Source organism: Eriocheir sinensis, chromosome 11, assembly GCF_024679095.1.
Source record: "Eriocheir sinensis breed Jianghai 21 chromosome 11, ASM2467909v1, whole genome shotgun sequence".
In the NCBI taxonomy this organism is placed as follows: Eukaryota; Metazoa; Arthropoda; class Malacostraca; order Decapoda; family Varunidae; genus Eriocheir; species Eriocheir sinensis.
The window spans coordinates 22,074,979-22,092,502 of NC_066519.1; the positions used below are offsets into that span (position 1 = coordinate 22,074,979).

At 43.7% G+C, this 17,524-nt stretch overlaps 1 protein-coding gene across 3 annotated transcripts; it reads left to right on the forward strand.

The window, feature by feature from the left end:
* The first annotated feature begins 204 nt into the window (after window positions 1-204).
* LOC126997057 (uncharacterized) lies at window positions 205-8,555 on the forward strand. Of its 3 annotated transcripts, none has more exons than XM_050858095.1 (2): window positions 205-345; window positions 7,061-8,555. In XM_050858095.1, the coding sequence occupies exons 1-2, from the start codon at window positions 319-321 to the stop codon at window positions 8,228-8,230; spliced, it is 1,197 nt and encodes a 398-aa protein (XP_050714052.1). In that variant the 5' UTR covers window positions 205-318; the 3' UTR covers window positions 8,231-8,555. The 3 variants fall into 3 exon arrangements, with proteins under 3 accessions (XP_050714052.1, XP_050714054.1, XP_050714053.1); XM_050858097.1 differs by having other exon boundaries at window positions 319-1,483; window positions 8,199-8,555; XM_050858096.1 differs by having other exon boundaries at window positions 319-500; window positions 7,216-8,555.
* Window positions 8,556-17,524: the final 8,969 nt, after the last annotated feature.

Consider the following 17,524-nt stretch of genomic DNA (forward strand, 5'->3'; position numbering starts at 1 on the left):
GTCGAGGAAACCGAAAACGCGGGTGCCCAGGCCGATGCAGGGCAACAGGCCCTGGTCTGCCTGAAGAAGGCTGCTCAGCCTCTCTCAGTGGTGGAGGAGGAGATCCCCTCCGACACCCTGCTGGATGCTGATGGGGTGGTGGGGAAGGGCGAAAAGGAGGCCACTGGCAGGAGGCGTCAGACTCTCATCATCACAATCCACTTGGTGAAGAGAGAGAAGGTCCACAAGCCAGTGGATGATACAACAGTCGCACAAAAAGACTGCACGCAATTGGAGAGCCATGGCAAGAGGGTTCAAACTCTCGTAATTACTCTGCACATGGTCAAGAGAGAGAAAATAAAGGAGGTATACGATGAGCTCCCCTCCGGGCACCAAGGCACGGCTGGGGACGCTCCTTCCAGCAGGAGCAAGGCCGTTACCGGCCCACCGGAAAAGATGCCCCTTATCAGCAGCTTCAAACAGCGGGACGCATCTCAAACACCGGTCAAGAAAATGATCAGGTTCAACTTCCAAAACCTGAACACTTTCGTCAAAATTCGTGAGCTGTACTGTGCCTACGACTACTTCAAATATGGCTTCCCTCACTCCAGCATTCGTCCTGAGCTGAAAAGCTTAAAGGAGAGAGCAGTGGAGCCACAGGAAGAGCCAGCAAAGGAAGCAGTAAACAAACTGCCACAGGCTCAGAAAACAGTTACAGAGGAAGCAACAGATTCAACCAACAAAATCAATGAGCCACAACATCTCACAGGGATCCTCAAGAAAGGAAAGACGGCCAGCACCGCTCATAAATGTGTGCGCTTTAACTTCCAGAACCTGAACACTTTCGTCAAGGATCGTGAGCTGTACTGTGGCTACGACTACTTCAGGTATGGCTTCCCTCTCTCCAGCATCCGTCCTGAGCTGGAAAGGCGAAAGGAGAGAACAGTGAAGCCACAGAAAGGGTCAGCAAAGGACGCGGTAAAGAAACACAACACACGACACCAGCAAACAGTTGGAGCAGCTCGCTGTGCACAAATGAGTACCACTACTGAAGGGAAGTCTCCTAAAGGTATCCTGAAGAAAGAAAAGATGCCACGGTCCACCTGTCCAAGACATGTGCCCTTCAACCTTGGTAACCTCCGCGCCCCCGTTAAGGAACGTGAGGTGTACCGTGGCCACGACACCTTCAGATACGCCGCGCCGCTCCAAGTCACTCAGCCTCCCAACTTTACCTCGAGGCCTTACCAGCAGCCCGTTAGATCCGCCTCTAACTCGCTGCGTGGCGCACCTCGGCACTTCGAGAGGCCGGCACAGCGGAGCAACGACTCCTTCCAGCAAAACAGTGGCTGGTATGCTGCACACAACTACACCAACAGCCGCCACTCACAGCACCGCCAGCACAACGCCAGCAGCCACGTCCCGCCAAGATACGAAACAAGGCATTTCTACGAGGGACAGACACATCGGGGCACCAACTCCCGCAGCAGAGGTCGTGCCAAGAGAGGTGCAAAGCCGAGTGGTGGCGAGTTTCTGTGAGCACCGGGCGAGTACATAGCGTCGTGATCAAACTCAAATGTTCAGCGACGTACAGGTGACGTACATTCCGGGTGCATTTCTCAACACCCGCTGAACAGTAACTGTCGCTGACTGGTGATAACAGAGACTGAGGAGTGCCAAGAAGCACCACAATCACACTGAGAGGAACGGCTCGCCAGCTGACTAAAATCACCATGCAGAGGAACGCATCCCATGGAACGGTGCCACTTCTACGGAACAAATTGTTCAAGAGTGTCGCATCTGTGGGGAGTGTTTGGACGCATGTGTGTGCTTACATTTCTTATCTTATATTTCAAATGAAAAAATTGAAAATATTGTCTTACAAAAAACCTTAGGTAGGGATAGCGGGGTCGTGTTGCACCTCAGAACAAGAAACGTTATGTAAGGAGTTGTCTGAACGACCACCTGTTTTAAAACTATATTTAAATGAAAGGTATTAAAATGCTCTTGCCTGTATGCTTCAGCTCAGTGTGATGACCTGAGTTTATTTTGTCTCTCATTCTCTGCGGAATGATTATAGCTTCCAGGTCTGAGACGCGTGCCCAGAGCGTGACGGAGGTGAGATCGGGATGGAGCCACACATTCCGCGTTATTCATTTATCATGGCAAAACTCCCTGGTTCAGTCACGCCTGTTCGCGTGCTATCAACGATTGAGGCAGCTCACAGAAGGTGCCGGAGCCCTAGAAGTTTTGCTAATAATGGTCTTCACAGTTATGCCAAGAATCGTGACAAATCTGTTCTCCGACTTGCCAATAACTCCTTCATCAATAAATAAAAATATTGAAATTTTGCTAACAAAATTGTTTCCATCTACCTGAAAATAGCTCCCACAAAACACTCTCTCTCTCTCTCTCTCTCTCTCTCTCTCTCTCTCTCTCTCTCTCTCTCTATCTATCTCTCTCTCTCTCTCTCTCTCTCTCTCTCTCTCTCTCTCTCTCTCTCTCTCTCTCTCTCTCTCTCTCTCTCTCTCTCTCTCTCTCTCTCTCTCTCTCTCTCTCTCTCTCTCTCTCTCTCTCATCAAGTAACAATGTCAACACACCAGTCTGGCCGTTCTAATTCTTCACTGACTGGATTTAATCAAAGTCGAACAAAATCAAATGAAAAAATAATAAAAAAATACGTCCACATAGTTCACACTTATGTATCTTCGACCTTTTTATGCATGGAAAACACAGATAAAATTGACGAATTTTACGGGAAGTGGAACCTGGCATCCCACACGCGGCTCTGCTGTGTGATTGGCTGTCAGGCCACGAGAAGGGCGGGGCGGAGGAGAGCTGTGCAAAAATGTGACACTAAAAGGAAAACGCGATCAGTCCACGGTGAATTTACACACACACACACACACACACACACACACACACACACACACACACACACACACACACACACACACACACACACACACACACACACACACACACACACACACACACACACACACACACACACACACACACACACACACACACACACACACACACACACACACACACACACACACACACACACACACACACACACACACACACACACACACACACACACACACACACACACACACACACACACACACACACACACACACACACACACACACACACACACACACACACACACACACACACACACACACACACACACACACACACACACACACACACACACACACACACACACACACACACACACACACACACACACACACACACACACACACACACACACACACACACACACACACACACACACACAAACACACAATGGAAGAATGGTAAGTGAAACATGGTACATCAAACCCGTACACTTGGACCCAAAATAAGCATACCTCCCAACAACATTATAACGAACACCGCCGCTACCACCACTACTAATCACCCACCACTTGAATAACTACCATTAACACCATCATGGCAGGCACTTCAACCGCAAGAACTACCATACAACCCCCCTCCCCCCCTCACCGCAACTACCACCACAACTGCAAAAGAAGAGGGAAAATAGAAGGAAAATGATGAAAGCGGAATGCAAATTCGAAGGAAAAGTTTGTGAACAGAAAAAAAAGAAGAGAAGGAGAAGTATGGAAATAATAAGTATGAGTAAGTGAGAGTTTTGAAGGAATAAGAGGAAGAAAAGAAGGAAAAGAAGAAGGACGAAGAAAAAAAAGAAAGGAAAAAATATTAGATGAAGTAAAAACAAGACTTGCAAAAAGGAAACAAAAGGATGAACAAGAAAACGGGAGAAGGAAGCGGAAGAAAAAATGTCAAGGAATTATAACTCAAAGAACTTAGAGGATACAAAAAGGAAGTTACGAGGAAGACGATGGAAGAATTAAAGCAAGGCAGAGTAGGGAGAAGGGATAAGAGGCGAAATAAGACTTAGAATATATGAAAAAGTAAGAGGATATGAAAAGAAATAGAAAAAGTTGGAAGAAAACAATAAAAAGGAGGAAAAAATAAACACGAATGGGAAAGAAGAGAAACAAAAGAGAGTATTTAAATGGGTAGAAATTGGGAAGATTAATATTATGAGAATGTAAAAACGCAGAAACGCAAAACGAGGAAGTAGAAGTAAAAAAAATAATATACAAAAGTGAAATGACAGGAAGGAGGAAGATGAAAGGCAAGAACAATAAAATGGAAAGACAAAAAAGACAAAACAGACGATACAAACAGAAAAGAAGAAGGATAAAAAAATATACGAATAAGGCTGAAAAAACAAAATAAAAGGAAGGATAAGTAAAAACACGGATGGGGAGGAGAAGAGGAAGAGATGAAAGGAAAGAAAACAAAATGGATGACAAAATTTAGATTGAGATAATGAGGAAGTAAAAGAGGGGTTGGAGAATGGCCGCGCGGGAGAAAAGATGTGAGCCAAATTAAGAATGAGAGGGTAGGCAGGAAAAAAAAAAGATTAAAAGCAAAATTTGAAGTAAGATAATGAGGTAGCAGAAGAGCGTGACGACTGGAAGAAAGTAGAAGAAAAAGAGGAAGAGGAAGTGATTGAAAGAGGAGGAGAAAGAGGAGATTGAGAAGATTGACGTGCGAGAAAAAAATGTGTAAAAGCAACATAAAAAAAAATGAAAGGGATGAAAAAAAAAATTCAAAGCAAAATTTGAAGTACGATAATGAGAAGGAAGAGCGTGAGGTCTGGAAGAAAGTAGAAGAGGAAGAGGAAGTGATTGAAAGAGGAGGAGAAAGAGGAGATTGAGAAGGCAGACGTGCGAGAGGAAAGATGTAAAAGCAACATTAAAAAAGAAAAGAGGAAAGAAAAAAAAGATAAGAAGCAAAATTAGGAATAAGACAATGAGGAAGAAGAAGAGTGTGAGGATTAGAAGGAAGTAGAAGAGGAAGAGGAAGAGGAAGTGATTGAAAGATGAGGAAAAAGAGGAGATTGAGATGGAAGAAAAAAAAGATATGAGATAAAAAGCAAAGTTGGCGTAGGATAATGACGAAGAAGAAGAGGCGAGTTAGGAGAAGAAGGAAGTAGAAGAGGAAGAGGAAGTGATTGAAAGAGGAGATTGAGAAGGTTGACGTGGGAGAGAAAAAGTGTAAAAGCAAAATTTAGAAAGAAATGAAAGGAAGAAAAAAAGAACAAGATTAAACGGAAAATTAGGAGTAGGGTAATGAGGAAGAAGAAGAGAGTGAGGACTGGAAGGAAGTAGAAGAGGAAAAGGAAGAAAGAAAAAGGAGAATCAAAAAAGGAAAATCAATGGGAAACAGTTTAATTTGAGCAGAATGTATTGCAAAGACCGTCAGAAAAAAAATGAAAAAAACATAATAAAAAAGGAAAGAGGAAAAAGGAAAAAATTGGAGAGAAAAAAACGATGAATAGAAAAGAGTGGAAGATGAAAAAGGAAAAAAAAAAGATGAAAACGTAGAATTAAAACTGGGAGAAAATGATCATAAGCAGGAGTAAATTAGAAGATTGGTGAGCGGAATAAAAGCAGACTAGACAAAAAAAGATGAGAGAGAGAGAGAGAGAGAGAGAGAGAGAGAGAGAGAGAGAGAGAGAGAGAGAGAGAGAGAGAGAGAGAGAGAGAGAGAGAGAGAGAGAGAGAGAGAGAGAGAGAGAGAGAGAGAGAGAGAGAGTCAGCAGGTGGCAGTAAGAGGTGGTGTTAAGTGTGTGTGTGTGTGTGTGTGTGTGTGTGTGTGTGTGTGTGTGTGTGTGTGTGTGTGTGTGTGTGTGTGTGTGTGTAGTTCAATGCTAACAAGAGACAAATCCATCACCAAGGCTCCTGGAGGGCAAGGCGGGACGATCCAGTAGTTAACAAAGCCTCACGCCGCTGAACGCGTCATCTGAGAAAATTCAGAAGAAAAAAACTACCCGAGAAATCGTATTGTTGCAGCAGCTAAATATTTGTAACTGTAAATATTTTGTACGCCTCCCTTCATTGCCAATAATCAATATAAGGGAAATATGTTTGTGTGACATGTTATTATTCTTGTAAGATTAATAATACGAAGTTCTTGCTGGGCTTGTGGCAAGAATTTTCGGCCGAGTGGTTCATTGGGTAAGGTGGGCACGATGCGGCCAGTCCCAGCTCACGGCGGCTTCTCGGTGTGACGAGATGTGTGTTGCGGCGCCGGCAGGTTTAGGTGAAGGTGAGGGGATGAATTATGAGGGTTGGTGTGAGTAGAAGGAGCTAGGAGCATGAGGGCGTGGGTGCGGGGTTGGCATGGGCGTAATACTGGTAGCAATCATTCGGCCTGGGATGAGGGAGTGGGTTGTGTGGGTTGGTGTGGGTGGCATGAGGGCGTGGGTGCGGGGTTGGCATGGGCGTAATACTGGTAGCAATCATTCGGCCAGGGATGAGGGAGTGGGTTGTGTGGGTTGGTGTGGGTGTCAGGAGGAGCATGAGGGCGTGGGCGTGGGATGGGCGCACTACTCCCAGCAACATTTCGTCACCTGCATTACGTCCCATCGCCCCAGCGTTACACTTTCAGCCTTTTCTTTGAGCGTCCCCGCCAGTGGTCGGTGTAGCCAAGGCGGCACACGACGAGGAGAAGCCATCCTAGAAGAGGCAGAGTTGATGACCTGCACGTTCCTGCTAAAGATTGTTCATTTACATTAAAATGACTCAACAAAAACAAGTGAAGAAGTCTTGGTGCTGCGGGTGCTTCGGCTGGCTCTTCGCCAGGCGGAAACGCCGCAGCCCCTCCGAGGAACCTGACGACATCGTCGAGGAAACCGAAAACGCGGGTGCCCAGGCCGATGCAGGGCAACAGGCCCTGGTCTGCCTGAAGAAGGCTGCTCAGCCTCTCTCAGTGGTGGAGGAGGAGATCCCCTCCGACACCCTGCTGGATGCTGATGGGGTGGTGGGGAAGGGCGAAAAGGAGGCCACTGGCAAGAGGCGTCAAACTCTCATCATCATAATCCACTTGGTGAAGAGAGAGAAGGTCCACAAGCCAGTGGATGATACAACAGTCGCACAAAAAGACTGCACGCAATTGGAGAGCCATGGCAAGAGGGTTCACACTCTCGTAATTACTCTGCACATGGTCAAGAGAGAAAATAAAGGAGGTATACGATGAGCTCCCCTCCGAGCACCAAGGCACGGCTGGGGACGCTCCTTCCAGCAGGAGCAAGGCCGTTACCGGCCCACCGGAAAAGATGCCCCTTATCAGCAGCTTCAAACAGCGGGATGCATCTCAAACCCCGGTCAAGAAAACTATCAGGTTCAACTTCCAAAACCTGAACACTTTCGTCAAAATTCGTGAGCTGTACTGTGCCTACGACTACTGCAAGTATGGCTTCCCTCTCTCCAGCATTCGTCCTGAGCTGAAAAGCCTAAAGGAGAGAGCAGTGGAGCCACAGGAAGAGCCAACAAAGGAAGCAGTAAACAAACTGCCACAGGCTCAGAAAACAGTAACAGAGGAAGCAACAGATTCAGCCAACAAAATCAATGAGCCACAACATCTCACAGGGATCCTCAAGAAAGGAAAGACGGCCAGCACCGCTCATAAATGTGTGCGCTTTAACTTCCAGAACCTGAACACTTTCGTCAAGGATCGTGAGCTGTACTGTGGCTACGACTACTTCAGGTATGGCTTCCGTCTCTCCAGCATTCGTCCTGAGCTGGACAGGCGAAAGGAGAGAACAGTGAAGCCACAGAAAGGGTCAGCAAAGGACGCGGTAAAGAAACACAACACACGACACCAGCAAACAGTTGGAGCAGCTCGCTGTGCACAAATGAGTACCACTACTGAAGGGAAGTCTCCTAAAGGTATCCTGAAGAAAGAAAAGATGCCACGGTCCACCTGTCCAGGACATGTGTGCTTCAACCTTGGTAACCTCCGCGCCCCCGTTAAGGAACGTGAGGTGTACCGTGGCCACGACACCTTCAGATACGCCGCGCCGCTCCAAGTCACTCAGCCTCCCAACTTTACCTCGAGGCCTCACCAGCAGCCCGTTAGATCCGCCTCTAACTCGCTGCGTGGCGCACCTCGGCACCTCGAGAGGCCGGCACAGCGGAGCAACGACTCCTTCCAGCAAAACAGTGGCTGGTATGCTGCACACAACTACACCAACAGCCGCCACTCACAGCACCGCCAGCACAACGCCAGCAGCCACGTCCCGCCCAGATACGAAACAAGGCATTTCTACGAGGGACAGACACATCGGGGCACCAACTCCCGCAGCAGAAGTCGTGCCAAGAGAGGCGCAAAGCCGAGTGGTGGCGAGTTTCTGTGAGCACCGGGCGAGTACACAGCGTCGTGATCAAACTCAAATGTTCAGCGACGTACAGGTGACGTACATTCCGGGTGCATTTCTCAACACCCGCTGAACAGTAACTGTCGCTGACTGGTGATAACAGAGACTGAGGAGTGCCAAGAAGCACCACAATCACACTGAGAGGAACGGCTCGCCAGCTGACTAAAATCACCATGCAGAGGAACGCATCCCATGGAACGGTGCCACTTCTACGGAACAAATTGTTCAAGAGTGTCGCATCTGTGGGGAGTGTTTGGACGCATGTGTGTGCTTACATTTCTTATCTTATATTTCAAATGAAAAATTGAAAATATTGTCTTACAAAAATCTTAGGCAGGGATAGTGGGGTCGTGTTGCACCTCAGAACAAGAAACGTTATGTAAGGAGTTGTCTGAACGACCACCTGTTTTAAAACTATATTTAAATGAAAGGTATTAGAATGCTCTTGCCAGTATGCTTCAGCTCAGTGTGATGAGCTGAGTTTTATTTTGTCTCTCGTTCTCTGCGGAATGATTATAGCTTCCAGTGCCCGTATCCTCGACAACTATTAATACTAAACTTGGTATTAACTTTCGACTTTGGTATTAACTTCACACTCAAGGTGTATCCTCAACAACTATTAGCCTAATACCTACTCTTAACTTTGGTATTAACTTGAGAATGCTGGCGAGGACTTCTAAACACTTAATAGTAAAGTTAATAGTGAAATCCAGACCCAGACCCATATCAACATGGCCGCCGGACCAGCCCGCCTCCGCACTTTTAGAGCCCGGAAGGACGCTTTGGAAATGTACAACGATGCTGAACTTGTCAAGCGGTACAGATCAGACCGTGCTGGAATTGAATACGTGACTGGTTTGGTGAGAAGAGAGCTGCAAGATCCAATTCAAAGGGAGCATTCCCTCACCCCGGAGTTGAAAGTAATTTTGACTCTACGATACTTGGCTACAGGAAAAATGCAGCAGTGTTCGGGTGATGAGTTTGGGGTGATCCAGAGTAGTGTCAGCAGGGCGATTGCAGAAACTCTGACCGCCCTCAGTGAGCCGCAGCTTGTCAGGGGGTTTATCAAGTTTCCCCTCGACAGGGCGGAGATTCGCGCAAAGCAGGCAGAGTTCTACCAAATTGCACATTTCCCCGGTGTTGTGGGAGTGATAGACTGCACACATGTGAAAATAACAGCACCGAAGGAAAATGAAGTAGATTATGTGAACAGAAAAAAACTTCCATAGCATGAACATACAGTTAGTGTCTGATGCAAACTACAAAATAATAAACCTTGTATCAAAGTGGCCAGGATCAGTGCATGATGCAAGGATCCTGAATGAAAGTGGGCTGAAGCTGCTGTTTGAGAACAACCATGTGCAAGCAAACTGCTATCTGCTTGGTGACAGCGGGTATGGTTGCAAGCGCTGGCTGCTGACCCCATTTCTAAGACCTCAGCCAGAACATGAGAGAAACTACAACAGGTAAAAACACCACAGTAATTTTTGAGTTAAGGTCAGCACCTAAACCACTTACATAATTAATGTATATACAGATAATATTAATAGGTAGAATATTATTTATGAACTTTATTTTCACCAGCACCGGCTGTAAACTGCGAGTGTTACTATATATCAATAAGTATTAATCATATTTTCATTCAGCCACTTTCCTTGATACAGATACCACTTGAACCTAACCGAACGTAATACTAACCTAACCGAACGTAATAGTAACCTAACTGAACGTAATACTAACTTAACCGAACTTAATAGCAACCCAACTGAACTAAATGGTAACCTAACCGAGCATAATAGTAAATGAACCGGATCCGTAAAATGATGCGCCTAGCCAGTGGTGTCCGAAACTATTTCCTATTTTCAACAATAGAAGAATAGTCCTTGAATTTGATTTAAAAAAGCGTTTCCATGATTGTTGAAGGTTTGTAGAGAAGATGTATGAAGAGTTTGAGTTATTTGTTTTGGGAGAATGTGAATTTTATCATTTTATATATAGTTACACACAGTTTATAGCATGCGCCAGTTAAAATAAACATTAAAAATAGTATTCTATTGAATCATTGCATATGTATTATTATTTTGTTAATGATTCAGTTGCAGACCTAAACTTAATAATTAATCATTTCATGTACTAATTTAATGCTTGTATTGAATAAGTCAATCCAAACATGTAATCGAGATAGAAAAAACGAAAGATCAAGGCGACCACATCTACATGGTTAGGTCAGGTTAGGTTAGGTTAGGTTGCATGACTTACGTGTGAAGTAAAACGGCGTACGTTAAATATTTATGTAAAAATGAGCTACGAAATATAAAAGAATTATATTGGTATAAGTGGGGGGAAAACATATCAGTCGTCCCCCGCCAATTCTCAGCTACAGCTATTATACTAAAAGTTGGAAGCTAGTGAGTTTGTGGTCAGTCTGTCTTTTAACCAAAATCATGTGGTGAAGACTGTGAAGTCTATCTCATGAAGTAGTTCCCTGTTGTATGATTTTGTACTTTGAGTTTTATGTAAAAGCTGTGTATTTATTTTACTTGAGCAGTGCTTACATAATCACAAATGGTTTAAATGGAATTTGGAGGCCTTCTCGTAGTAAAATGTTCTTGTATTTCTTTGCCCCCCAAAAATAATTATATATCTATTTCTTCTTCCAGTCATTGCTTCACAAATGGAATAATTGAAATTTTGAGAGCTTCCTGTGGTAACCATGATCATGTACTTAAAAAGAATGTAATTATTAATGTAATAACTTGCTTTTACTAAGGTTTTACGTATTCACAAATGAAAAAAATCTTGTACTTCCTTGAAAGCTGTAGTTTATTTGTTACTTGGTTTATGATTACTATATTCTGGGTGGAAAGCTGTAGTTTATTTGTTACTTGGTTTATGATTACTATATTCTGGGTGGAAAGCTGTAGTTTATTTGTTACTTGGTTTATGATTACTATATTCTGGGTGAAAAGCTGTAGTTTTATTTGTTACTTGGTTTATGATTACTATATTCTGGGTGGAAAGCTGTAGTTTATTTAATACTTGGTTTATGATTACTATATTCTGGGTGGAAAGCTGTAGTTTATTTGTTACTTGGTTTATGATTACTATATTCTGGGTGAAAAGCTGTAGTTTATTTAATACTTGGTTTATGATTACTATATTCTGGGTGGAAAGCTGTAGTTTATTTGTTACTTGGTTGTTTATGTTTCCTTTATTCCAGGTGGAAAGGTATACTTTTATTTATTACTTATTTTCTGAAACAAAGTTCCAGGGTGGAAAAACAACTTTATTGTGAATTCAGTGTAATTTCTTTCTGGAGAATTGTGTTTACTGAGTGAATTGGTGACCAATCTGTTACTATTTGTGTCTTGCTTGAAGATATTCATCATTGGGTTCAAAGCTATGGTATTAACGTTCAATAGTCTATAACAAGATAGTAATTGTCAACCTATTTATTTTCATGAGATCATGGCATGACCACTGTAAAACATGCTTTTTTAAATTAGCTATATTACAAATTCAGTATATAATTACTCTTATATTCAATAAAGTAGGGGAATCCAGTTTTCAGCATCTTTTATAACTAAGCCAACATACTATGAAGTATGTGATGTAAAAAGTAGTACTCTCATAAGATTGTGATTTGATTATTAACTCTGCCAGTGACCAATGACTCCAAAGTGACCTAAGATTACTCAGTGCTACTATCTAGGTACTGCCTAATGGTGCAATAAGGTATATATATATATATATATATATATATATATATATATATATATATAGAGAGAGAGAGAGAGAGAGAGAGAGAGAGAGAGAGAGAGAGAGAGAGAGAGAGAGAGAGAGAGAGAGAGAGAGAGAGAGAGAGAGAGAGAGAGAGAGAGAGAGAGAGAGAGAGAGAGAGAGAGAGAGATATAAAACTGTCTGCCCTAATGTCCCCCCCACTTTTGAAGACCAAATGACGCCCCAGTACCCCAACTGGGTGCCGGTGCAAATCTCCTCGTTAAACACTGAGAAATTAAATGAGGAAACTCTGAAAAATCTGAATTAAAGAGTGCTGACTGGGGGTATTGAACCAGGGACCTTCGACATACAAAACCACATGTCTCTGTCAGTCGAGCCAATAAGGCGACGCCCAATCTCAATTGAACCCACTCACAATTGCACACACAAAAAAATTCTGGTAAATTTTGATGTACTTTGAATGAATTAGTTAACCATTATGTTGACGAACAGCTATGATTTTTTTTCACCCATTTCACCCTAACCTTCTCAGAAAATTAAAAAAAATAGTGGCAATCAATTATATAACAAAGCAATCAAAACAGCAACGATTCACAAAAAAAAATGGTCAGCACAAATTACCAAAGCTAAATATAAACTTCTATCCATATATTTATAAACCTTGGCTGTCTTCCTCCATTGAAAGGGGAGTAGCCAAGACAAGACACACACACATTAACACTCATTACACCACTCTCTTACCTTAAAAAAACAAAATACTAGGATAAATATCAACTAACTAACGCCACTCTCATCAACTCTCCTCCTCTGACTAACTGTCTTCAATCTCTCAAACTTCGCCGCGATGTTGCATGCTTCTCCCCTTCCCGCGGCCCCGCCGCACAAGACTATCTACTTACTCTCATCCCTATTTTGTCAGTTTAACTAATGCAAGAGTTAATCAGTATTTTCACACTTTCATCCCACTCACTGGTAAACTCTGGAACCTTCTTCCTGTGTCTATTTTTCCAAATTCCTACGACTTGAACTTCTTCAAGCGAGGAGTGTCAGGACATCTCTCTTGATCGCGGCCATTCTCCTCTGACTGTTCCCTATGGTGTGGCCGGCAAGTTTAGCAGGATTTTTTTTTTTACTGTATTTTTGTTTCCATTGGCCGGCCATGTTGGTAGCAGAAAAAAAGTTAAGAGCACGAGCACTAGTGGAACAATAATAATCCCTACAACTTAATGCACTATATGCTTCATCATTACTCATTAGATACCCATTTCACACAGGGCACACAGATCTGCACGCAATTTGGTGGAACGTGGAATTGGGCAGCTGAAGAGAAGATTCCACGTTCTTCATGGTGAGGTTCGTCTCAGCCCAGAGAAAACCTGCCAAGTTGTAACTTGTGCTGTACTACACAATATTTGCAAGGCAAGAAACATCCAGGCACCAGACGAGGAGGATGAGGAGGGTGATCATGATGGCAGTGGTGACGGCAGTGATAGTGACCACAATGATGGTGAATTTCAATTAGATGACAACCGTGACATGCCAGAGCAGGGTCTAGCATGCAGACAGGTTATAGCCAGACAACATTTTTGAGTGAAATATCAACATGTAATGTCACTTTGAAACATGTAGATTTAATGAAGTTGGAGGGCGGAGGAGAATTTGCCCAGTGTAATAACCCAGTAACATAAACATAAACCCACATAGATAGACATACACCCACAGACATAGACATAAAGCCTCAGAGACAGACATACACCCACAAACATAGACATAAAGCCACAGAGACAGACATACACCCACAGACATAGACATAAAGCCTCAGAGACAGACATACACCCACAAACATAGACATAAAGCCACAGAGACAGACATACACCCACAGACATAGACATAAAGCCTCAGAGACAGACATACACCCACAAACATAGACATAAAGCCACAGAGACAGACATACACCCACAGACATAGACATAAAGCCTCAGAGACAGACATACACCCACAGACATAGACATAAAGCCACAGAGACAGACATACACCCACAGACATAGACATAAAGCCACAGAGACAGACATACACCCACAGACATAGACATAAAGCCACAGCGACAGACATTTTTTTTTTTTTTTTTTTTTTTTTTTACATTGCAGCCTATTGCGCCGGTGGATCCTAATGGTCGGTCCAAGGCTTCTTTCCGGTAGGTCCTGATGGTCGGCCCAGCCCGTTCTGGCGCAGGCGAGTGTTTATAGTGGCGCCATCTTGCATTGGCTCATGCTGCCCTCCCGGAGCTCATCTTTAATTCTAGAATCTAGAGTCCGGGTTGATAGGTGGTCTTCTGGACAGCATGTGGGTAGTTTTAAGCCACTCGGCGGCGGCTGAAAAATCCCAGCTTGGTGGCACCGGGCGGGGATTGAACTCGCGTCCTCCTGAACACGAGGCCGTTACTTTGACGACTCAGCCACCGCCTCCCCATCACCCACAGACATAGACATAAAGCCTCAGAGACAGACATACACCCACAGACATAGACATAAAGCCTCAGAGACAGACATACACCCACAGACATAGACATAAAGCCTCAGAGACAGACATACACCCACAGACATAGACATAAAGCCTCAGAGACAGACATACACCCACAAACATAGACATAAAGCCACAGAGACAGACAGACACCCACAGACATAGACATAAAGCCACAGAGACAGACATACACCCACAGACATAGACATAAAGCCACAGAGACAGACATACACCCACAGACATAGACATAAAGCCACAGAGACAGACATACACCCACAGACATAGACATAAAGCCACAGAGACAGACATACACCCACAGACATAGACATAAGGCCACAGAGACAGACATACACCCACAGACATAGACATAAAGCCACATAGACAGACATACACCCACAGACATAGACATAAAGCCACATAGACAGACATACACCCACAGATATAGACATGAAGCCACATAGATAGACATACACCCAAAGACATTGACAAACACCCACATAGACAGACATACACCCACAGATATAGACATGAAGCCACATAGATAGACATACACCCAAAGACATTGACAAACACCCACATAGACAGACATACACCACTCCTATACACCCACAAACAGAGGTATACAACCCATATATAAACATACACCACTCCCGCAAAAACACCCACATATATAGAAATACACCGATCCCGCAAAAACACCCACATAGACAGACATACACCACTCCTATACACCCACAGACACAGAGATATACAACCCATATATAAACATACACCACTCCCGCAAAAACACCCACATATATAGAAATACACCGATCCCACAAAAACACCCACATAGACAGACATACACCACTCCCATACACCCACAGACATAGAAAATTACACCAGAATATACAGACATACAACACTCCCATTCATACACCCAAAGACAAAGACATATACACCAACATAGACATACATACACCACTTCCATACATACACCCACAGACATAAACATACACCCACATAGACACATATACACCACTTGGTCCTTGAAAGAGATAAAGAGGTGGATAGATAGACAGATTGAGAGGCGGTTGAAGACAGCCAGATCGATAGGAAGCTCATATATAAAAAGTTAAACCACAAACACCAACTCACTCACACCCACCCACCCACCCACCCACACACACACACACACACACACACACACACACACACACACACACATATCAAATGGGTTGCAAAAAATACCCTTCATAATATATTCTACAAGGACATTAGGTGGAGAAGGAAGAGGAAATCAAACACATCTATACCTTCACACACACACACACACACACACACACACACACACACACACGCGCGCGCGCGCGCCAGCGATACAAACATGATGACAGGGTGATAGCTAAATGTCAGATGGTGTGAGAGGGTGTGTGAGAGAGAAAGGGACCAATAAACAGCAAAAAAGTAGGTACCCATGTAAGATAAAAATTCAATACAGAGAGACTACAGGATCGTTACACGTATTCACACACACACACACACACACACACACACACACACACACACACACACACACACACACACACACACACACACACGTATATATCATAACAAACACACACACACACACACACAAGCCAAGAGATCCACATATACATCATTTTTAATATCTCAGACAGGTGTTGATCGTGGGAGAGAGAGAGAGAGAGAGAGAGAGAGAGAGAGAGAGAGAGAGAGAGAGAGAGAGAGAGAGAGAGAGAGAGAGAGAGAGAGAGAGAGAGAGAGAGAGAGAGAGAGAGAGAGAGAGAGAGAGAGAGAGAGAGAGAGAGAGAGAGAGAGAGAGAGAGAGAGAGAGAGAGAGAGAGAGAGAGAGAGAGAGAGAGAGAGAGAGAGAGAGAGAGAGAGAGAGAGAGAGAGAGAGAGAGAGAGAGAGAGAGAGAGAGAGAGAGAGAGAGAGAGAGAGAGAGAGAGAGAGAGAGAGAGAGAGAGAGAGAGAGAGAGAGAGAGAGAGAGAGAGAGAGAGAGAGAGAGAGAGAGAGAGAACGGGGCCTCGAAGCCGCAAAAAGAACCCATCATCAGAGCAGCAAAAGGACATTTAGTGGGGCAGATTGCTGAAATAATCTTTCACTTGATGATACAAGCACCAAATTTGGCACACTTGTGCAATGGAACCTACTTTTTCATAAAAGTACGATATCCAGCTTCGGATACAAAATGGCCGCCATTTTTCAAGATGGCCACCGCTCATGCTAGTTTGAAATCGTATTTTCAAAAAAATGTTGACGAAGTAGATGATCTGTGCATCACAATATATGTTTTTGGACACGAGGAATCGAATTCTGCATTCAGAATTTTAATATCATTAAGTGTTATAGTGATATGATGACAATTATATGACGTATCAATGTCTCTGTGAAGCTAGCGATGTGGTATCGCAATATGTCATGAGATTTGATTTGATTTGATTTGATGTTTTATTTGCCTTTTTACTTATATTACAATAATATAATATATATACAAGTATCAGAGGCCTTGTCCATTGAGTCTAAACTCATATATGGACTTCTAGCTAGCCAGGTCAGTTGTCGTTGCCCCATATCTGATTTGAGACTTTATGTCAGCCCCATGTTCTAGCATACAGACGAACTGAAGCAAAGCTGAGGGCAAAGAATCGTGAACTGAATCCTTATAGAGATTGCCTTCAAACCTACACTTGTGTTTTACCATGTGCCTACGCAGTATCTTAGCAGCTTTGGAGAGGATGATTGCATCAGAATAGGAAGATGTTTCTGATAAGACTGGACCAATGTCTTTTTCAAATGCTAGAAGTACATCTCGGCCTTTCTTATAGGCTACAAGTTCAGGTATCTCAGACAGCAGCCTTTCCTTCAGCCGCGTTGAGTTCACATCAGGTATATCTGTCCCAAACTGCTCAAGTCTCTCCTTGTATAGACTAACCAGTTCAGCAAGTCGGAATACAGTTGGCTCATCAGTGCTATATCTTTTCTCAGAGACATAGACAAGAAGTTC